At 45.5% G+C, this 23948-nt stretch overlaps 1 protein-coding gene across 4 annotated transcripts in view; it reads right to left on the bottom strand.

Annotated features, from left to right (window-relative positions):
* Window positions 1-23948, bottom strand: part of TBXAS1 (thromboxane A synthase 1) — a 161545-nt gene that overhangs the window by 81551 nt on the left and 56046 nt on the right. For all 4 annotated transcript variants that reach the window (XM_002914194.4, XM_034637958.1, XM_034637962.1 and 1 more), the window contains one exon: window positions 2051-2147. In XM_002914194.4, the coding sequence (XP_002914240.1) occupies window positions 2051-2147 (97 nt within the window). The remainder of the gene's footprint in view (window positions 1-2050; window positions 2148-23948) is intronic.

Below are 23948 nucleotides of genomic sequence, written 5' to 3'. Positions count from 1 at the left end.
GCACTCTGTGGAGTAGAAGAAGGAAAACAGAACCATATTTTGGGGATCGTAGTCTGAGAAGTAGCAAAAACTTAATCTGAGGTATGGAAAAAGTTAGGACAGACAACTGATTTGGGGGAGAAATTGGCTAAAGCTGAGGCAACTTTGTTTTGTGCCCCCTGCTTGAGCTTGCGTGCTGAGTGTGTGCCCGCCCCCAGCATGTCACTTAGACCACTGTCCTCTTCCAGGTCAGCTCTTGGGGCCTCGTGCCCTGGTGACATCCCGGGTGTCACACGGCTGCCACGTCCCATGTCACTGCTGGGGTCTCAGGCGGCTCGAGAGGTGCCTTCCCTGCCTGCTGGGATGTAGCGTGGGTGTCCCGGCCCTGTGTCTCACTGGCTTCCCCCACTCCTTTAATCGACATTCCTTACTGAGTCCACCAGAGCTGCAAGCTACAATGCCATTTAACCATCAGACTCTGTCCCTAAGATCCCAGCAGCACACAAGGGCTTCAGGGGAGTCTGAGCTGCAGAGCAGTGACATCACGTTTGGGGAGGAGCATCTGGAAGCAGCAGAGAAGTTAAACTTCTGCAATTCCTTCAGTCACCCCTAGGTGACAGCATTAACAGGCCAGGCGGTCACCTCCTTCTGGTGGCCACATGGCGTCTGGAATTGGGCATGACACTCTGGGGCTGGAAGATGAGCTCGTTTGGGGTGAGCAGCCAACTACTCAGTGAAACCTTGCCGATCAGAAATGTCACCCGAGGCAGCTGTTAATAGTGGGGGCGGTAAGGACTGGAGTCGGGAGGTGGCATGTGAATCCCTGCTCTTCCTCCTGTTAGTCATGTGACAAGGGTTGTCGCTTAACCCCTCTGCGTCTTAGTTTCCCTGTCTGGAAAATAAAGATGATCACTGTACCAATCTCCTAAATTCTCATGAAATTTAATGAGAAAAAACCACTCTGGGTGGCTCAACCAGCACAGAACGCAGGGGGACTATGCTAATATCTTTAAGACTCAGCCCCAGAGATCTATCTAATAAGCCTTCCCCTGGCCCCACAGCAACTCCACTACAGCACACGCACCAGACCATATCGTATGGTCTCTTTGCCCGTCTGCCACTGTCACTAGACTGCGAGCTCTTTCAGGGCAAGGCCGCATCTTCTAGTTCTTTAAAATCAGCGCCTAGATAGCGCCTGGCATATGGTGGATATGCGAAAGTTTGCCAAATAATCAAGAAAAGTGAATATATTACCTACTATTCCTATAAGAATGGAAGTTGAGTTTAATTTGTCCCCCTCCCCCCCAAACTATCGTGATTCTCTGAATTGTCACAAGCAAGTGCTTATTAAATCACTTTAGAATCTTTCCAAGAATCAACATAAAGGTTATTGGTCTTCTCTGCTAGAATTCCGATCCTCCCCATCTTTGGAAAATAGGGACAAGAATGACGTCTGCCTCTATCAGTCACTTCTTTCATTCTTTGGGAGTTCTCGTCAAAGAAAGAAAGTAGGATATGTACTTTCTAAAAAAGATGGAATGTACATGTTCTTTAGTGGATTGGTTTGAAATGACACTGGGGAGCCCTCTTACAGGCTTCTCCTGCTACAAGGGGATGAATTCCCTTGTAATGTTGCTTGTCTTCCCTCTCTGGCCTTAAGACTTTTATACACTCTGGGAAAGATGTAAGCACAAGAGGTTTGAAATTTTGCTTTCCCTCTGATATTTATTAACCTTCCTCTGTCTTTCTCAGTCACCTGACCTGTGCCTTCTGGATTCCTCTGGCTTTGAGCACAGCTTTAAAAAACCCTTCTGGATTTAGCATTTTTATTAGCCAGAACTTCTCTTGAGCATTCGCTTTCTTGAAGCATTTCTTAAATGCAAATGCCATTCTTTTCTACCAGTCCTGCACCTCTCTTTTGAAAACCTGAATTCATTGGAGAGCTGTTTTGAGTAGAACTGATCTAAACCTGATAAGAGACCCAATCACATCCCTATTAGATGTGATGTGCAGTCCTTGAATCTTTGAAATGATTCCCCATTCATCCATATGCAGAGAGAAAGCTACATACCATTCTGTTGGTAAAGTTATGGAAGTTCTCAACCAACACCTGCTCAATCATGTCTGGCTCGGAGATAACAATAAACATCCGGCGACCAAGATAGTACCTGGGGGAATAAAAAAAATTACTTTAAAATGTATTGTATCTATCTACCCATTTCTCCTTTCCAAAAAGAATTCACTGTGCTTAGAATGAAGGATAAAAGACAAATAGGAAGTAAAGATGTGGAGAAGATACAGAAATGTGTGTGCTAATCATGAGGAATTGTATAGCTGTGATGATCTTGCATCAAGTTTCATTCCACAGACATTTCTGGAATCCCACCATGCACCAGGCGTTGGAAACTCTGGGATAAATAAGAGAGAGTCCCTGCCCCCAAGGAGCTCATAGCCTGATAGAAAAGATAGATCTGTAAGTGTAAACACAATATTATGGAATTTCTTAAGATCCAGTGGTAAGTAAAAACGGCAGTGGTCAGCATTGTCCATACTGTCCAAAAATGGGGTGACAGGAATTCTAGCAAAGGAAGGCCAAAACTTTTATATACTGATCCTTGGAGAAAGTCTAAAGTGAATTAATAAATGCTGTGCAAACTCAGCAAATATCAAATCTGCTGGTGAAGGGTTGAACATCTGGTTGCCACACCTGTGCAAGAAGTTCAACAGATACTGACATTAATGAAGAAATGGAGGATGGAGGAAAGGAGCAGCCAGTCAGCTGGGGGTAGTGAACTCTGAGTGGAGGCAGCACTTGAGTACATGTCTGGTTATATTTATCAAAGTACTGGGGGCACAAAAGCAACTAAGGCCCAGTCACAGTTTTCAAGGGTCACACAGTCTGATGGGAGTGAAAGTTAGGTAATCAGCACACAGCGTGACATCTGGCAAGCAGGGATAACATTGGAGGCACACCCAACTTCCCAGAGGTGGTGCTTCTTAAACTGAGTTTCAAAAGATAAGCAGGAGTTAGCTCAGGAAAGTGGGTGGCAAAGGGGGTGAAGGTATACTAGGCAGAGGAATCTGTTTGTACAACTGTCCAGGGACAAGTCTGTTTGGGGGAGCTAGGAGTGCTTGGCTACCGACCACATGAAGCAAACCCGAGTGGTGGTGATAAATGGGTCCACTGAATAATGCCATGTCTTTAGTCTATAAAATTATACTTTCAGGGTATAATGTAATCACTGTCATATCCAGCTCAGAGCAGTAAGGAATAGATTTTAAAGGGTAAAGTCACAGGATATGAAAGCAGCAAAGTTTACTCTGAATTCTTATTTACAAAGAAGTTTTCAAAAGCTAAAAATGGCTTTAATTTTTTTAACTTTTCATTTTCTCACTGACTAGGGGGAAAATGGAAGAAAAAAAAAACAACTGGCTGGCACATATTAGGCACTCAGAAAATATTCACCTGAGTGATCATATCTTCCAAAATTGTGGGAGAAATATTTGGAAAACAGGAATTCAACAGATGGGGTAGAAGGAAAGAAACGATACTAAGCAGTTTTTATTGTTTCTAATCAAGAAGACCGCAAATGACTCAATATGGTTATAAACCAATCCTTTCATAAAATTTATGGGGAGTGTCATGGAACCCTTGAGAATCTAGTGAAATCTTCAGACATTCTCCTAAGAAACATGGATATTCACAGCATTTTAGATACGATTTGATGGGTTCTTGGACCCCTGAAACCCACTCTAGAGCAAAGCTTCTCAAATATAAAATGTGCTTAAAAGCCACCTGGGTTTGAAGACATAACCGCCAAAAATTTCTCCCATTTGGCAAAAAACATAAACTTACAGATTCAAGAAACTGAGTGAATCCCCTACAGGAGGAACCCAAAGAAATCCATGACAAGACATATCAATTAAACTTCTGAAAACCAAGAACAGAAAACAATCTCGAAAGCAGTCAGGGAGAAGGGATGGATTATTTACAGGGAACACCGATTCAAAAGATAGCAGATTTCTCATCAGAAACCATGGAGGCCAGAAGAAAGTGGCATATTTCTCAAATGCTGAAAGAAGAGGACTGTCGATCACAAGTCTATACCTGGAAAAAATATATTTCAGGATAGAAGAAGAAATAACAATTTCGTCAGATGAAGGAATACTAAGGAAATTTGCCACTAGCAGATCTACCCTTAAAGAATGGCTAAAGGAAGTTCTCCAAACAGAAGGGCAATAATAACAGAAGAAAGATTGGAACTTCAGAAAGGAAAGAATAATGTGGAATGCCTAAAAAGTAGTAGACTAGCCTTCTCATGAGTTTCTCAAATCATACTTGATGGTTGAAGCAAAAATGATAACACCATCTGATGTGGGGTTCAGTATACTTAGAGATAATGCTTAAGATAATTACAGTTAAGAGATAAGGAGGGTAAAGGGACCAAAGTGGAAGTAAAGTTTCTTCACATCACTCAAAGTGGTAAAACGTCTATACCAGTAAACTGAAAAATTACATATGTATATTTATGCAACCATTAAGAACACTTCACAAAGTGATATGCAAAAAAATTTTTTAATGTCATAAAGGAATTCTAAGAAAATGTTCAAGTAAACCATAAGAAGGAAAGACAAGTGAAACAAGAAATAGAAGAAAACAAATACATTACTCTAGTATAAATATCATAATTAGATAACAGATTGGAATTTGTGGCTGTAGCTAATATAGTGTTGAGACAGAAATTTATAGTATTAAGTGCTATCTTTGAAAAAAAGAAAAATCTTAAATAAATACGTTCCTACCGCAAGAAACTAGAAAAAGAAGAGCAAAAAAACCAAAATCAAATAGAAGGAAGGAAATAATAAAAAAAGAGCAGAAATGAATAAAATCAGAAACAAAAAAAAATAAATGAAACAAATTGGTTCTTGGAAAAAATCAATAAAATTAATTAACATCTAGCAAGACTGACAAAGATAAAAAGAGTCAAGACACAAATCATCAATATCAGGAATGAAATGAGCTATCATTATAGATTCTACAGCCATTAAAATAATAAGGGACTACTATAACAACTTTACACCATAAATTTGACAACTTAGAAGAAATGAACCAATTCCTTGAGAACCACAAACTACTAAAACTCACCCAAGATGAAATAAACAATGTGAATAATCCCATAACCATAAAAGAAATTGAATCCATAATTTTAAATATCTTGAGAAAGACATCTCCCAACTCAGATGGTTTCAGTGGAGCATTCTACCAAACATTTAAAGAATAATTAATAATTTTATGCACTCTCTTCCAGAAAATAAAAGAGGAACAATTCCCAACTCAATTTATGAAGCCAGTATTACCCTGATACCAAAAGTAGAAAAAGAACAAAAAAAAGAAAACTAGATCAGTATTTCTAATGAGCTTGGATACAGAAATCTTCAACAAAATATCAACGAGTTGAAGCCTGCAATCTATAGAAAGAATTATACACCACAACCAAGTGGTATATATTCTAGGTATACATGACTTGTTCAATATTTTATTTTATTTCATTTATTTATTTGAGAAAGAGAGTGAGCATGAGTGGGGGGTGGTGCAGAGGGAGAAGAAGAGAATCTCAAGCAGACTCCCCGCTGAGCGTGGAACCTGACCCCAGGCTCCATCTCATGACCCTGAGATTATGACCTGAGCCAAAAATCAAGAGTTGCATGCTTAACCGACTGAGCCACCCAGGTGCCTCAGGCTGGTTCCATATTTTTTTAAAAAATCAATATGATCCACATATAAATTGCAAAGAAAAGAAAAATTATGTGATCATTCAGTTGATGTAGAAAAGAGCAGAGCATTTGACAAAATCCAGCACTCATTCATAATAAAAATTCTCATGAAGAGGGGACATTCCTCAACTTTAAAATAAAAAGTATCCACAAGAAATCTCCAAAAACAGCTAACATCACACTTAATGGTGAAAGAGTGCTTTTTCCTAAGATTGGGAACAAGGCAAGGACATCCACCCTCTCTACTGTTATTCAATGTAGTACTAGAATTTCTAGCAAGTGCAATAAGGCAAGAAAAATAAATAAAAAGCATATAGATTGAAAGGAATAAACAAAACTGTCCCTACTCTCAAATGACATCATCGTCCACATAGACAATCCTACGGAATAAAAAAAAAATCCTGAACTAATAAGTGAATTCAGCAAGGTTGCTGTATTCAAGATCAACACATACACACATAAAATAAATAATATTTCTGTATACCAACAATGAGCATGTTGAATTCAAAATTAAAATACAATGCCATTTATAATATAGAGGAAATAAAGAAGACCTAAATGAATAGATATAACAGGTTCATGGATTGGAAGACTCCACACTGTAAAGATGTCAATTCTTTCAAAATGCATCCATAGGTTTGGTGCAACTTCTATAAAAAGCACAGCAAACACTTTTGTAGGCATAGATAGGCTTATTCTAAAATTTCTATGGAAAGACAAAGGGCTTAGAATAACTAAATCCATTTTGAAAAAAAAAAATAAACGAGTGAAGTGGGAGGAATTAGTCTACCAGATTCCAAGACTTGGCTACAGTAGCCAAGATTGTGTGGTATTGGCAGAGAAATAGACACATAGATGAATGGAACGGAATAGAGAACCTAAAAATAGACCCACACAAATATTGTCAACCGATTTTTGACAAAGATATAAAAGCAACTCAATGGAGGAAGGATAGCCTTTCAACAATGGTGCTTATACTTAGATACATATTGGCAAAAAAAATGAACCTCACACCTTCCTCAAAAATCAACTCAAAATGGATCACAGAGTTAAATGTAAAACATAAAGCTTCTAGGGGAAAAAAAAGGAAGAATCTTTGGGCTCTGGGACTAGGCAAAGAGTTCATAGACTTGACAACAAATGTACAATCCATAAAAGAGAAAAATCAATCAATTGAACCTCATCAAAATAAAAATTTTTTACTCTTTGAAAACCCTATCAAGATGAAAAGACAACTGACTAGGAGAAAATATTTGCAAACCGTGTATCTGACAGAGGACTTCCATCTAGAATAGATAAAGAACTCTCAAAACTCAATAGTTAAAAAAAAATCCAATAAAAAAATGGGCAGGGGCGGCTGTGTGACTCAGTTGGTTAAGCGTCTGACTGTTGATTACAGCTCAGGTCATGATCTCAGGCTCAGTGAGATTGAGCCTCATGTTGAACTCGACACTCAGGGAATCTGCTTGGGATTCTCACTCTCCCTCTTCTCCTCCCGTGTTTGTGCATGATCTAAATAAATAAGCAATTAGGTAAGTAAGTAAATAAATAAATAAATAAAATCTTACCCAAAAATGGGCAAAAAGACAGGAAAAATATTTTACCAAAGAGGATGTACAGATGCCAAGAAAGCACATGAAAACATGTTCAGCATCATTGTTCATTAGGGAAAAGCAAATTAAAACCACAATGAGATATCAATATACATCTATCAGAATGGCTAAAATAAAAAATAACAGTAACATCAAATGCTGATGAAGATGTGGAGAAACCAGATCATTCATGCATTGCTGGTGTGGTTGTAAAATGGTACAGCCACTTTGGAAAATAGTTTGGAAGTTTCTTATAAAGCTAAAGATGCACTTACCATATGACCTGGCAATAGCACTCTTGGGCATTTATCCCAGATAAATGAAAATTCATGTTTACACTAAGACATGTTCATGAATGTCCGTGGCAGCTTTTCTTATAACAGGCAAAAACTGAAAACAACCCAAATGTTCTTCAGCAGACGGAAGGTTAGACTAACAGTGGTATATCTATAGAATGGAATACTATGCAGCAACCCAAAACTCAAACTGTTGATACATGCAATGATTTGGATGGATCACAAGGGAATTATGGGAGTGAGAAAAGCCAGTCTAGGGAGGTGACATATGATTCTGTTTATATAACCTTTCTGAAATAACAAAATTGTAGAGAAGAAATTAGTAGTTGTCTCAAGGTTAGGAATGGGAGTGGTGAGGGATCCATGTGGCTCCAAAAGGTGGCGCCAGAGAGCCTTGTGGTGATGGGACAGTTCCGTTTCTTGGCTGTGGTAGTGGTTACACATGTGTTATTAACATCACATAGATCTACACACACACACACACACACACACACACACACACGTACGTGTAAACCTGATACAACCTGAATAAGTATTGTGGGTTGTACCAGTTTATCAAAGCAGTCAGTTTCCTGGTTTGATAATGTACTATAGTTATGTGGGAGGTCATCCCTGGGGGAAACTGGGTAAAGGGTACACAGGACCTCTCTGTACTTTTTTTTGCAACTTCAGAGGAATCTAGAATTCTCTCTCAAAATAATGAAATGTTTTGGAGCTTAGCGAACTATACAGTCACAGCTCTGCTCCTTACCAAGTCAGATCGAGTAGGCCTGGGAGGGGCCAAGAATCTGCATTTTAACAGGCTCTCCAGATTCTGATGCCAGGACACAACACCCACACTCTGGGAAATGCTGTCTGAAGGGAGTGATTTTCAGCCTCAATGGCTGGTCAGAACTGTCTGTTGAGCACTCAGAAAATAATGCCTGGCTCCACCCAGACCTCCCTGACCAGAGTTTCTGGGGTGGAACCCTGTCCTTTAATTTTAACAAGCTCCTGAGGGAGTCCTGATGTGCCTGACGGTGACCAGGTTAGGGACCCACAAACCCCAAGTGAAAAATCCTGCTCTATATTTAACCAAAGTTCACACTTATTCTCATTTCCTTATACTCTTAGACCTAAAACAAAAGCATTTACACTAGGGTGCACACATATTTTGGTAATATATTTGTATTGATTTAGTTATTACCGAAATAATTTTACATGTGATCTGGATTTTTCAAAAAAGCAAAATAATACTTCTACATTCAAATGGAAGTTGTCCTTCCAAGTGGGCACCTTGGGAGTCTTTGTGCTTTTTTCTAGTAATATTGCTAATGGTAAAAGCAATTTTGTCACAATTCCTTTAGAATTGCTTCAGAGCTGGTTTATGAACCTCGTGAGAAAACTGGCCCCATTTTACATGTAAATTGTGTAATCTTGTGAATTTATATTTACACAAACACTCATCTGTAGTTTGAGGAGCTCCTGGAAAGATTTCGGAGAAAAATGTAATGAAGATTGTTTTTCAGGCTTTCCTTTTGGGTGCCTGGGAGGGCTCCAGGGTTCCTGTCTGCCCAGCCCCACATCAGGAAACACCCGCCCCCATTCCAGGCAGTACTGGAGGAGCTGTCGATGATAGCCCGTCACCATTCCACCCACCAAGTCCATCCCCAGCATCTGGTCATGGGGATGGACTCGCCACCCAGGCATGCCAATCACAGTGTCTCATCTCCTTGGCAACGGTGACTGGTCCTGGGGTGGACACATGACCCAATCAGGGCCAGTCAGAATCCTTCACTAGATATATACATGCAGACTACAGGGAGAAAGCTTCGTCTTTCTCCTGGAGCTGCTAAACTGGGAATACATGAGTACAGGGTTATTGGCGGCCATCTTTCTATCCCACGGTAGGAACTGCCTTCAGAAGGAGCTAACTGGGACAAGCAGAGAATTCAGACAAACAGTGTGTCAGGGAAGTACAAAGTCTGGTTCGAGGCTCTGCCTGCTGCTGTCTTCCCCGGATCCTCCACACCTTAGTTAGGGCTTGTGGGCTTCGGTTCATTTGAGTTGGGTTCCTATCATTTGTAAGCCAGAAGTCCTAACCAATATGGGGCTCCCTTTCCTCCTCAACTCTGTGAATACCTGACGCCCTCCCGCCTCTCAAAATGTACTTCCCCAAGGGGTCTGATCTCAGTTTGGTACATTGGTGTGAAGGTATGGGGGCATCTTACTGCTTCCTGAGATGGGGGGGCATACTGCCAAGTAATATGCTTTAGAGCGCAGGAGGCTGGATCTGGGATCAGCCAGCGTTGCAACGGGCTCAGACAGCCCCCGCAGGCCAACTCCATAAAGCCCAGTTCTGGGCTTCTGCTTCCTCGCCTCCGAAATATGGAAGAAAACATGACAGTATCTGCAGTCTGATGTGGCTTTGAATCCTGTAATTCCTAAAAAGGAAATTACATCATGGTCTTTGAATTTTAAGTCTCCTCTCTGTAGGGTGTGAAGGCACTTCCTAGATCAGTGAAATGAGCCAGTGAAGTGTTTGACTGGGTCGAGGACCGTCCTCAGAACCTTTGAGCGAAGTGCTCGCCACCTGTCAGGCCTTGTTCTCAGTGCGCTGCCCGTTTGAGCTTGTTTCATCCTCATGGGACACGGATGCGGTAGTTACTATACCCACTTTCCAGAATAGGACACCGAGGCTAAGAGAAAGACGTTGCCCGGGACGCACTTCTCCCAGGCTGCCTGATCTCTGGAGCAGCTTAGCGCTGAGCAGGTGCGTGAGAGGAAGCCGCCAGGCCTCCAGCGACGCAGACGGCGTCTTTCAAGGAGGAAACTCAGAGCAGCTTGTTTCACGGACCAGACCCCCAGCCCCCCACCCGCCAGCCCAGTTACAAAGGTAGGTTCTTGCTTCATCTCTTGGTAAAAGTTCTTTTTTTTTTTTTTTTAAGATTTTTTTATTTTATTTATTTGACAGAGATAGAGACAGCTAGTGAGAGAGGGAACACAAGCAGCGGGAGTGGGAGAGGAAGAAGCAGGCTCACAGCGGAGGAGCCTGATGTGGGGCTCGATCCCATAACGACGGGATCACGCCCTGAGCTGAAGGCAGACGCTCAGCCGCTGTGCCACCCAGGCGCCCCTCTTGGTAAAAGTTCTTAGCCAATGACGTTCATTTATATTTATTTATGCACATAAGAACATGCTAATTGAACTCCAGAGCAACTGGTTGAAGAGAAAATTTAGGCCAATCAGTAAAGTATTGTGCAAATAAGAAAACCCATTTGTTTGTTTAATTAGCAGGTTTTCTGGTTTTGTTTTGTTTTTTTTTTAACTGACCAGTCAGTTCAATCAAGATAGTTGATAATTGCCTTCTGGGCACTGAGGCAGGGTAGGCTGCTGGTATTAGCCTATGGGCTGCCTGGCCCTGTTCCAGAAAGCCTGCACCTGTCCCCGGTGGCCAAGCTCTCCAGGCTGTTCAGCAGAGGCACATACAGAACCCGACACGGGAGGATGGCCAGGTTACATAGCTGGACGGAAAAGCACGTTGTAAACTAGTACCTATAGTTGTGTGAATAAATAACAGTCCATCTGACTCTTTATCAGTTCACTCAGCAAGCATGTATTGAGCACATATGCTGCGTCAGGCACTATGCTGGGGCATGTTAATAACATCCCCGGAAGAAATCTACAGGAAGCTCTACTAGCTAACAGTGCAGGTATCTGGAGCCAGAAATGATGGGGGACCTTGACTAGTCACATTGTGTTTATTTCTTTAATGTCCTAGTACTTTATAATGAGTGTGTGTGACACCGGATTGGCCCCGTGGCGTCTTTCAAAAGTCAGTGTGGGGGTGGGCAGTGGTGCAGCTGCAGGGACTCGGGTTCAAGGCCCTGCCCTGGGATTTCACAGCTGTGTCACCTTGAGCAAACCACAACTTTCCCGAGCCAGTTTCTTTAATCAGAGAGGTGTACTAGGAGGGTTGGATGAAGAACATGAAAATGTTTTGCCCACAGTAAGGTTTTAGGTACGTGCGGGTCATGATCACCGCTCCATCAGAAGTGTGAGGCCCCCACCCTGCTAGAGCCACTTTGTGGGGGGTGAAGAGGCTGAGTGAAGGGTGCCCCAGGGGGAAGAGGTGATAAGCTGGCCCCCCACCCCCCAGCGTCTGCAGAAGAAATCCGAATGCTCATCCAGAGACTCCTGGTTTCCAGGTAGAGTCTGAAGAACGGATGGGGGCCTTCAGCTCCTCTGGCAGCCGAGAAATCCTTGCCTCGGTGACAGTGTGATTTCGTGGCAGGTGGAGGATGCTGAAGGGTAACTGCTGGTCTGGCCTTAAGCCTAACCTCTGGCCTGCCCTGTAGATGTGGAAGTGGTAGGGTGCTCACTGAGGGGGAAGGGGGGCAGAGCCTGAAGGAGGTCATTGTGGTCAGAGTCCCAGACTCTCACCTTCCAGAAAGTTCTGAGAAAAGCTAAGTAGAAGTCCAGTGCCAGTTGTACTAGGGCATTTGGCTTTCTGGGCTGGGCAGCTGGCATGGCGCTTGGAGAAAGAATAGCCCTGGAAGGAAGAATCGCTCCGGGAGGCCTGGAAGTCTGTCCCGGCTCGGCTCACTGGGGCATCTTGCTATCCAATCTGTCATGAGAGCCCAGGAGGCTTGAGTCAGCAGAGAGGCAGAGCAGACTCAAGTTGCCAGGGACACTTTCTAGAGGAGCAGGGACAGAGTCAAAGGCCCGTGGAGTCTGGAGTCTCTGGGAGCAGGGAGTGTGCCACCTGCATGGGGATGCCTCAGTGCACACATGCCTGGAGGCTGATCCTGACCTCACAGCCTTACACAGCGTGATGGACCGAACCGGCCGCTCTTGGCAGGGCCTGGGGCCTGCTCAGTGTCTTCCTTCTGCCCTCTTCCCACTGGTAGAGTCTCTGGTCTCTCACGTCCTGACTGGACTTTGGATATCCCACTCAGAGATGTATGTCTCCATCATTCTGGCTTGTCTTCCCAACCTGCTGCTTGTCTACGCATGGGTCCCCACTCAGTTATCCACCTAGGACCTTGTAAAATGCAAATCTAATTGTGTCACTCCTTTATTTAAAACCCTTCAGTGGTTGGTCACCATCAAGGCCTTTGGGAGTCTTCAGCATAGACTGCAGCATCCCTCACAACCTGGCCCCTGCCTTGTTCTTCAGCCTTGTCTCTCCCTATTCCCCATCACCCCAAGAGCCGGGACTGATGACCAGCCTGATTCACTGAAAGCCTCCATCATCCCTTGCCTCCACATCTTTGCACATGCTATTCCCCCACTTTCCTGGAATAGCATCCCTCCTTCTCATTTTCCTGCCTGTTTAACTGTTACTGGTTCTCCACTAACTGTAGTTAGATGTGTGCTTGGCTGTCTTTCCACTTGATTGTGAGTATTTTAAACAAAGGAACCTTCTTTTATTTATCTTTGACCTTTAGCACTGACTACACTTGTGGGCATGCAGTAGGAGTTCTGTCATGTTAATGGAGCATGTGTATTCCAATCCCAACCTCCAATGCCACAGGGTAGAGGCCCCATATCTCTCATGAGGACCACTGCAGCAGCCCCTAAACCAACTCCTCCAAACCAACTCCTCCCTCAAGGTCAAATCTACCTTTGGAAACAGAAGCTGACTGTGTTGTCCCATGTCTGATAAACCTCCGATGGCTCTCCGTTGTTTGAAGTCATATGTCCCGCTTCTTGGCCTATCACAAGGGGCCCTGCAGGAGCTGGTAACCTCTCTCCCTACCCTATTCCTCTTCCACCAAGGTTCCCAAATTTTCTCAATTCATGGCACCCTTAGTGACTCAGTAGCTTTTCCTAGCCCCCCAAGTCTGAAGGAAGTACCCAACAGTCTCATTTTTAAGCACGTAAGTCCAAACAACTCAATAATTATTTGTGTTCTCACAGCTTAGTGGACATTGGAAAAAGGAATACACATAAATTGAAAGTACTTCTCACAGTAACCAACAGATGTCACTGTGTTCTCCATGAATATTTAAAATATCCCAGGAAGCCCCTGTAAATTCACCGTGGCACCCTGGGTTGCCTTAGCACATAGTTTGGGAACCACAGCCACATATAATTGCTATAAAAAAAGGTTATCTGTGGTCCCCAAATTTGCAGTATATCTCCATCCCCCATTCTTTCACACACAATTTTCCCTCTGATATCCCTGTCTCCATCTTGTTAGTTTGGAAAACCCTTTCTGATAGTCTGGTCACCTGTCTGCTCTTTTCTGGAGCCTTCTCAGACCCTTCCTTGCAGTTTCTATAGCACCTGGTCCACTCCTCTGTTGATTTGCATCTCATTCTGTTTTATTTATGGACAGGTTCCTTACTACTATGAATCTTTTCCCCTTGTATCCCTGAGAAGCTGGCAGAGCACCTCATACATAGGAGTAAATGGAGGGATGGTTTGGAATCTGCCTTTCTCCTCCTGGAAGTCATTGGTATCCTCCTGACTTCCCAGTTCTTGCTACCAGCCCATTTGAAGCCAGACTTGAAACCTCAGAACCTTGTTTCTCTTTATCCTGCATTCCAAAAGCCACCTGGTAGTCTCTGTTCCTTCCAAAACCTGTGGCCCCCTCTTCCTGTCTCTCTCCCACTGCTATGGAAGAGGCCGTGGCCCACTCTTCCTGTCTCTCTCCCACCACTATGGAAGAGGCCGTGGCCCGCTCTTCCTGTCTCTCTCCCACTGCTATGGAAGAGGCGTCCACATGCAGGGCTCTACTAGCTTCTTCACCGGTGTGTCTGTCTTTGTGGCTGGCGCTGGTGATCTCAGTTTCGGTTGTGCACAGTCACCTGGGGGGCAGCTGAGCACGCAGAACCCTTAGATCACCTCCCCACTGCAACCCAGTGGCTCTCCCAAAGATTTCATTTGAATCAGAGGTTCCATGACGTGGTGACACCGAGATGAGCTTCTCAGATCACCCTTTGGGGGAGGACTTGTCCAGCCATTGAGAGTGTAATCAGCAGAGAGCCCCAGTCTCACTTCAGGGTCATGGGCCAACATGGACCAGGCCGCTGCTCCATCTTTTTCCCCCTGTCCCGATGGTCAGCTTCTCTTGCGCCAACTGATCCCACTCCAAGGTCTTTCTCTAACTGTTCTTACTGGGTGGAACTCTCTTCCTTCTTCCTCCTCATCTCCCTCTTATACCTCAAGACCAAGCTTAGGTACTGCGTCCTTCTGGAAGCCTTCTCTGCCTTCACTGGCCCATGATTCTACCTTATTCATGGCTTCAGGTTGTCCGGTTAATCATGTATTCAGTCACTTACTACCTGGCATTCTTGTGTAACTTGGCCTATGTGTTTTTCTTCTAAATTAGATGCCAAATCTCTTCAGGAAACAAAAAATGAGTGATACTTTTTTTTTTTTTGTGGCAGGGTGGGATGGTCTCCCCACTGCCATCAGCTCAGTGCTATACACATAACCAAGACTAAAACATCTGTTGAGTGGACAATGCCTGGGGAGGAGCCAGCAGTGAGTTCTTCCAGACATGGGGGAAATTATCCCCTCTGTCTTTGTGCCATTGGAAGAAATGGACCCAGGCTCTGAAAAGAGTGTGGGAAAGGTCATAAAGAAGGGGGAGAAGGATACGCGCATCCCAGGATAGGCTGAGAACTGATGGCAGAAAGAGCAATACATTTGGAGTTAGAATGTTGTGACTGTGGGCTAGTCCCTTGAGTCTTGGGGTCACAGTCCCTAAACCTGGTAGATAGATTTCCCAGGTATCAAGTAGAAAAGCAGGTCTCACCACCCTTCCTTAGGGACCTTCCTGGCTCCTGCCAGGAATACGCTTTGTTGGTCTTAAGGTGGGTTTCCAGTGGTGACAGTAGGGGGTCGATGACTCTCGCTTGAGTTCACAGAAGCCCGCTTGGAAGAGGCTGGAGAACCACAGCAGGCCTCCAGGGGAGTGAGTGAGCTCCAGGCCCACCTGTGACCCGCCATGCCTGCAAGCGGTGCCTGCCCCTCCCTCACCCAACCCTTGCCAGCCACACCCATGGAAAACATGCAAATGCGCACTCAGGAGGGGCCCAGGTCCACGGTGGTGGCACGGCATGTGGGGGGTGGCAGGGACCTACCAGGAGGCCTCACGCTGCCTAGGAGCAACCCCAGGCCTGGCAGCCAGGAGATGCGGGTTCAAGCAGCGCTCCACTTTTCACCAGTTTCTGGCTCTGGGGCAGGAAGTTAGCCTCTCCCCCGACCCTCAGCTTCTTCATCTGTAAGATGAAGTGGCCCTTCCAGTCCTGGTTGAGTTGTGACTCTGTCAAGCTACCGTCAAGCTTTCTCCAGAACAGAGCTATGGTGGGAAAAGGGAACTGGGCAGCACGGGGGGGGGGGGGGATTATCTGAAACAAACCTACAACAATAAACCTCTCTACTCTATTGAATATACCCGCCCATTTAATTTATTCAGTTAATAAAACTTATTCCCCAGAGGGGGACAGGCAGAGGTAAGCTACAAACCAATCTGCCTGTGTGAGCCCTGGTATGTATGTCTAGCTCATAACAATAAAAAAAAGAGTAATTAAGAGATGTATTGAAGTGTATAGCAATCCTGAAGGACACTGAAGAGTCCAATTGAAGTTACTGTCCTTGGTGCAAATTTAATTCAATAGGGAATAGATAAATAAAAATAAAGAAAAAACAAATTCAGAACAGATGTTTGGCAAGCAATTTTTTTCACAGTAAGAATCATAAACGTGAAGAACAGCCTATAAAGCAAAGTTGTTGATGCAAACAGCATCAAGCTACTAAATAAATAGTTAGATGGCACTGCAGGGACAAAGAAACATTAAAATAGTCATTTGGCTGTCCCTGAATATCTGCGCCCACACAGTGATGCCCAGGCATGTAGATTCCTGGGCTCTGGAGGGGGCTGTGTGTGTGTACGTGTGTGTGTTCCGGTGGGTGTGTGTCCTGTTGCAGAGAGTACGTGCAGGGCATATATTTGTGTGAGACTCTGTAGCAAAATCTCCTCTCCCCGGTGCCATGTGGATGCAGAATATGAATAGTGGGGCTTCACAAAAGCTGGAGTCAGTTCTAAAAAAGACCGTGAGGCCAGGGAGGAGCCCCAGGGCCAGGATGGCACGCATGGTCCTGGGCCAGGTATCAGAGCAGGTGTTTGACTCCAAAGAAAGGAGAATTCAGTGGCAGAAGGATTTCAGGCACAGCAAGGGAGAAACAAGGGGCGGGGGAGGGGGACGTAAAGCCCAGGTCATGGGTTGGGGCGGGGAATAAAGCCTAGGTCATAGTGTTTTAGAGAGAAGGAAGCTCCAAGATGATCATTCTAGCCCAACACCTACCACCCCACCCCATTGCATAGCAAGGAAAATAAAGATCCCAAGAGGTGAGGTGACCCGTGGGCACCACATGGACACTTGCCACGGCCAGGAGGAGGAGAAAGGGCAGGGATTCCCCGGGAGGCACAAAAGGCCAGAGACACTCCTGCCTAGCTTTCCCCAAGGACCCGCAGCAGGGAAGAGTGAGGCTTACCCCACACCAGGCTGGGGATGGGTCCTGAAGCTGGCACTCTCCCGGGGTGCCTGCTGGGTTAAGAAGACCTTTCAAAGACAGACCTGAGGAGCAGAGGAATCACCCCCGCTCCCTGGACAGGCTGCCCTGGTAGTTCTTTGACTCTCGTGTCAGACCTGGGAGGTGGCAGGCGCTCACATGTTTCTTAAAGGTTAGGGATGATGGTTAAGTCACCTGTTCTAGCCCATGGCTGGGCACAGCCAAGCTAAGACCAGAACCCAGGTCTGGCTCGCAATCTGGTGCTCTTCTGGGCACCCTAGGCAGACCCCCAAGGGTTAGGCTAGAGGAGGTCTCTGAGGAGGACATGGGTTAGTAGCTGCAGAAGAGCGTGATGAATGGCCTGAGAGAGGGGAGCCCTGCTTGGGTGTCATGAGAGCATCACCTTTCCCTCATCTGCTTGTCCTGTGGATCCCAACATGGCCTGCCATGGCAGCAAATCGATTTTGTACTTCTATGGGGTCACTACTGAATTGAGGGAGCATAGTCACTGATGGGGAAAGATTATAGACCCCTCCACCCAAAACCTTGATTTTAGTAGGAGAGACTTTCCCCCAGTTCCTTTCATTATGTCACGAGGAAATAATACTAATTACCTAAATCAGCAAAATCGCAAGACCTTCCTGATGAGGTCTTGTCCTGAAAGGCACGTGCTCAGAGGTGATTTCTCTAGTCACCCAACAAATGTTTCCTGGGCCCCTTTTAGGTGTCAGGCACTGTTGTGGGCACTGGGAATATCCCCGCAGAGGAGACAGACTCCGTGTCCTCATAGAGCTTGCGTGTGGCAAGAGAGCAGGACAGTAAACAAATAATGAAGTGAATTCGCATTAGGGCCAATGTCCCAGGAGTGTTGGGAGCATCCAAGAAACAACAACAGTGGAACAGAAAAGGCTGTGGATTAATAAGGAGAACCAGGGGGGCACCTGGGTGGCGCAGTGGTTAAGCATCTGCCTTCGGCTCAGGGCGTGATCCCAGCGTTATGGGATCGAGCCCCACGTCAGGTTCCTCCACTATGAGCCTGCTTCTTCCTCTCCCACTCCCCCTGCTTGTGTTCCCTCTCTTGCTGGCTGTCTCTATCTCTGTCGAATAAATAAATAAAATCTTTTAAAAAAATAAAATAAAATAAAATCTTTAAAAAAAAAAAGTAAGGAGAACCAGGGATGCCTGGCTGGCTCAGTTCGTAGAGCATGCAGCTCTTAATCTCAGAGTTGTGAGTTCAAGCCCCATGTTGGGCGTGGAGCCTCCTTAAGATTAAAAAAAGCCCGGGCAGGGGGAGAACCTACCCAGCCCTGCACTCACCTCTTGCTAATCACATAGTATTCTTGTTCTTTATGTTCCCATATAAATGGAGGATAATGCAATCAGCCCAGCCAAAAAACCAGCAGGGTTGTGGGGATGGTCACATGAGATACTGTCCTGAAGGGACAAGATCCAGATAGAGGACCAGAAAACAGCTATGGATTGGTATTTACTACATCAGCAGCCCCAGCAAACAACGATATATGTCTCTCACAGTCATAAAAGCAAGATATATGCCTATAGCATGTGCACCGAGTCCGTAAAGCGTTAAAAGAGGTCCACAGCAGTGCTGCTTTCTGGAGGACCCCGGGTGTCCCCCTGCAGGAGCGGGGATGGGCAGGATGCATGGGGCCACGTGCTCTATGGGAGCCCAGTGATGTGACGGTCTGCAAAGCATAACACTCAGTGAAAACAGCCAAAGCTGGGATCGAGGACGCCGCCATCGGGATAAGCTAAGGGTAATACACACAAATAACACAGTTTGCAAGAATGTGTGCCCAAAAAAATACATGTTAAGGACAATGGAATGGTTGTCTGTGGGGGAGAGAAAGGAATGAGAAAAAGGTATGAGGTTCAAAGGGAAGAAATAAACATGCAGAACACGTGGCAGTGTGTTCCTCGTTCTCCACAGCGTCTCAGAATGAGCACACACACACACACACACAGAGACAGACAGAGACAGAGACAGAGAGAGAGACAGAGACAATCTTGAAATGGAGGTAATGAGTAATTACTGGCTGCAACACTGATAATTCACACTGGTGAAGGAAGCTGTTCTTCTCAATGGCTGTGTTTCATGGGGAATACGTTGGGAGTAAAATGCTGCTATTTATTAGATCAGTGTTTTCTCTCAAAGCCTGTTCTCCATATTCTAGTCCCAAGAGATATTCTGGAAAACAAAAAACAAGTTCTGTGGTCAAATAAACCCTGCATGCAAATGTCTGCCTTGGAGATGTTCCAAGCACGTTACTACACGAAAGGTTCTGAGAAGTCCCACGATAAAGAGACCTGTGTTCCTTTGACTAACCTAGTGTTTCTAGCATTTGACCAGGGGGAACGCCCCCTTTTTATTTTCCATGTAACAATTATTATTGTCCATGGAAATGGTCCAAAGGACACTCTGTGGGAAACAGCACGTTAGATTGTTGAAGGATGAGAGGCCAGAGACTCCAGATTCCAAGCATATTCTGGGACTCACACCCTCCCGGCACCATCCTAAGGCAGCTCCGTGATCCTTAGGGTGTTTTGTCCCCAAGCCAGCGGGGACCCCGTGTTTCATCCCTAGCTCCCACTGATCGCAGCAGAGGTGGAACTGCCCTTCTCTCTGCCACGCTCCCCTTCTCAGCATGGGGGCAGTGACCACTTGTCTCCAGAACTCAAAGCCGGTGCTCAGGGACGAATGTCAACTCGTGTCTTATTCCTTAGCATGGACAAATTGTTCACTTCTGCCACTACAGGACATGTCCTGGATAAAATTCTCCCTCTCGTTTAGACCTTACATTTCTGATGAGCCAAATCACTGTCATCGCTCACCTGGGCCATTAGAAGGATTGTTTGTTTATAAATTCCATCCCCTCCCCCTCCGGCCTCCCCTTGCGCTTCTCGGCTCCGTGCACAACTGCCTGCGAGTAACCCACTTCTTAGTACCAAGGCTTAGGTTTGTCTCCTCTCCCGCACTGCCAAGGTCATGCTCTCTATGGCTGCCCCACAGATCACACTGGCCTAGCACACCCTCAGCGTGCACTCTCTCCCTTTCTCTGTCCCAGCCAAAACCTCGAAACTTCCTCCCAAACTGATGCACCTGAGCGTGCTCTTCTCCACGGGCCACCCACCATCTCCCCTTGACGTGACCAGCTGTGAAGGCCGTCGGCCTCTCTCAGTGAGCGCACACTCGGTGCAGAGGCTGCGAGGACCGAGGGGGACTTCGGTGTGCCTCCTCCAGCAAACCGCCACAAACAAGGCCATGATCTGGACAAGTTACTTGAGGTGGGAAGCCTGGATAGCGAAGGGCCGGTGCCCAGGAGAGGAGACGTGGCCCCGTGAACGAGAAAGTAGACGTCAACAGGAGTCCCAGACACACAGGACTAAATTGAGATGAGACACAAAGGCTACAGTGATCTGGAGGGGAAGAGGAAGCTTGGAGGGGCTGAACGCAGAATTGAAAAGCAAACACATAAATTGTAAAGGGTTTGGCAGAGAGTGAGATAAGAGGAGAAGGGGCTCCGGGAGGGGACTACTGGGAATTTATTAAAACGAACTGAATTTATGGTGCAGTTCAAGCACTTGTTGATAACAGGGCTAGTCTGGTAAAGAATGTGCTTGCTGGCTTATAGTCAACAGGAAGTTGGGGCAAGATGACTGGGGCCATGCATTCCAATTAGAAATGTGTGGCTCACATGGACCAGTTGGATTCCAGAGCACAAGGAGAAGTTTACATTTCTCTAGGAGTTCACTCTCAAGGTTGGAAGGCAAGAAGTAGTGGCCACATGGCCACGGTCAAAGGGAATAATAAAGCACTGTTACAAAATGTTGTCCAAATGTAAAATGGTGCAGTCACTATGGAAAACAGTAGGGCAGTGCCTCAAAAAATTAAAAAGAGAATTACCACATGATCCAGCAATTCTTCTGGATATATCCCTAAGAGAATTGAAAGTGAGATCTCGACGAGCTGCTTACACACCCATATTTATAGCTGTATTGTGCACAATAGCCCAAAGGTGGAAGCCCAAGGGTCCACAGACAGATGAATGGATAGACAAAACGTGGTATATACGTACAATAAAAGATCATTCAGCCCTAAAAAAAAAAAAAATTCTGACACCTGCTGCAACGTGGGTGAACCCTGAGGACATTATGTTCAGTGAAATAAGTCCGTCACAAAAGACAAATATGGTATGATTCCACTTATCTGAGGTACCTAGAGCAGTCGAAATCATAAAGCCAGAAAGTAGAATGTTGGCTGCCAGGGGCTAGAGGGAGGGGGGATTGGGGGAGGTTAATGGGTATAGCGTTTGTTTTTTCAAGATGAGAAGAGTTCTGGGGAAGGGTGGGGATCGAGCACAACAGTCTGAATGTACTTAATACCACTGAACTGTACACTTAGAAAGGATTAGGATGGTAAATTTTATGTTGTATTTTACCACAAAAAAAAGCCCTCCAGCCAAACGTCCTTCATGCATGACATCCTCAGCACCTGGATCTGACCAGGAATCCAGCGACCCATTAATCCCACAGCCATGGGATGTGGAGGCATGAAAGCCCATTCCACCTACTTTGATGAAATCTTTATTCTGTGGATGTCAGTTGTGGGGTCTTGGACACGGAAGCCTGTTACTCGTTAACAAGTATGGATTTGGGGGAGGACAGAACTCAGGATGTTAAGTGTCCATTCAGGAGATAACATCCTAGTGGGATCCCAGGCTAAGGAAGGCAAAGAACTGGGATGGTCTGAGGGACCCAAACTCTAGCAGAGACATCTACAACTTTGGGGAAGCAGTTAAGAATCTTTAGGCTGGGGGCGCCTGGGTGGCACAGCAGTTAAGTGTGTGCCTTTGGCTCAGGGCGTGATCCTGGCGTTATGGGATCGAGCCCCACATCAGGCTCCTCTGCTATGAGCCTGCTTCTTCCTCTCCCACTCCCCCTGCTTGTGTTCCCTCTCTCGCTGGCTGTCTCTATCTCTGTCGAATAAATAAATAAAATCTTAAAAAAAAAAAAAAAGAATCTTTAGGCTGGAGTCCTTTGGAAGGATCCAGTGGCCATGTGAGTCATAAGGCACCACCCATAGTCTGGCAGTGAATCTGAGAAGAGAACTTGGAGAGTTAGAGACACCCTTCAAAGGAAAGTGTAAGGTCCACTCAACAATGGCCTCTCCAGTGGTTAATATGCACCGGGCACTGAATTAGCAATGGGGAAGATGGAGGAGGATGACCCCGCCGGGACCTGGATTTACTTCCCCGGGGGTCCTGTCAGGAAGGGCAGTAGTCTTTTTTTTTTTTTTTAAGATTTTATTTATTTATTCATTCGACAGATAGAGACAGCCAGCGAGAGAGGGAACACAAGCAGGGGGAGCGGGAGAGGAAGAAGCAGGCTCCCAGCGGAGGAGCCTGATGTGGGGCTCGAACCCATAACGCCGGGATCACGCCCTGAGCCGAAGGCAGACGCTTAACTGCTGTGCCACCCAGGCGCCCCGTGGAAGGGCAGTAGTCTTGATCAATACCTGGGTGCCACTTCCCCTGCAGCCTGAGTGGTGTCAGGAGGTGCTGGTTGGTGTTGGAACACAAAATAACCATGCTCACCACGTTTGCCCACCTACCATGCGGAGACGGGCCATCCCCCAGCCAAAGACCCAGGGCAAAGGTTATAAGATCCTCTTTAAACAGGGGCAAAGATAGCATCATTTGCTAACAGTGCCTCCTTAGTGGTTAATGCGGGGAGCCTGGAGAGCATGTCAGAGAGTCAGGCCTTCGTCAGTAGGCCAGTACCCTGCGAGCCTCACTCAGAGTGGAAAATTTCACATAGTAGGTTGCAAAATTCTTCCAGTTTGGGGGTGTGATGGGGGAGAAGTTGGGAGGAGCATGGTCTTGAGATGCAGATACTAATCAAGGAACTTATTTTAGTAATTCACTTGCTATGATCTGCCCCAGGCATGCAGGCATCATAAAACCTGGCAGCCCCTTGCTAGGAATTACTTCGTGTGCACAGCGGCGGAAGTATCACACTTAAAACTGACCAGGAATAATTGCAGTGCAAAGTAAATGACCCGAACTCTAAAAGATTTAGGGGTCCTGAGGAACAAAGGAGAATATGGTCCATTTTATTTTATTTTCTTAATAAAGTTTTTATTTATCCAGAGAGAGAGGGAGAGAGCATGAGTGCATGTGGGGGGGAGGGGCAGAGGGAGAGAATCTTCAAGCAGGACCCCCCCCCAACCATGCTGAGCACAAAGGCTGACATAGGGCTTGATCCCACCACACATGAAATCATGACCTCACCCGAAACCGAGAGTCGGCCGCTTAACTGACCTTGCCACCCAGGCACCCCTATATGGTCCATTTTATCATTTTTTAAAAAAGATTTTATTTATTTATTAGAGAGCACAAGCAAGGGGAGGGGCAGAGGGAGAAGCAGACACTCTGCTGAGCAGCAAGCCTAAGGTGGGACTTGATCCTGGGACTCTGGGACCATGACCCGAGCGGAAGGCAGATGCTTAACGGACTGAGCCACCCAGGTGCCCCTATATGGTCCAATTTAAAGATAAAATTTGATAATTCAAAACTTAGAATTTCAAATGTGTGTGATGATATGTGATAGTTTGTTTGAAAGTTTATACTATGTATCTAGAGTTAATTCAGTGTAGACATTTAGACGCCTCTGCCTTCTGCCCTGTGTTGAGTAACAAGATTTAAAACTGTTTGCTTTTTTTCCTTTTAATCATTCAAGGGTTCCAAGAACTTGAAAAAAGTTTCTCTGCTCCTAAAATCAG

This window comes from Ailuropoda melanoleuca, chromosome 1 (genome assembly GCF_002007445.2).
Source record: "Ailuropoda melanoleuca isolate Jingjing chromosome 1, ASM200744v2, whole genome shotgun sequence".
NCBI lineage: Eukaryota > Metazoa > Chordata > Mammalia > Carnivora > Ursidae > Ailuropoda > Ailuropoda melanoleuca.
This window is presented reverse-complemented; position numbering and strand designations above follow the sequence as displayed.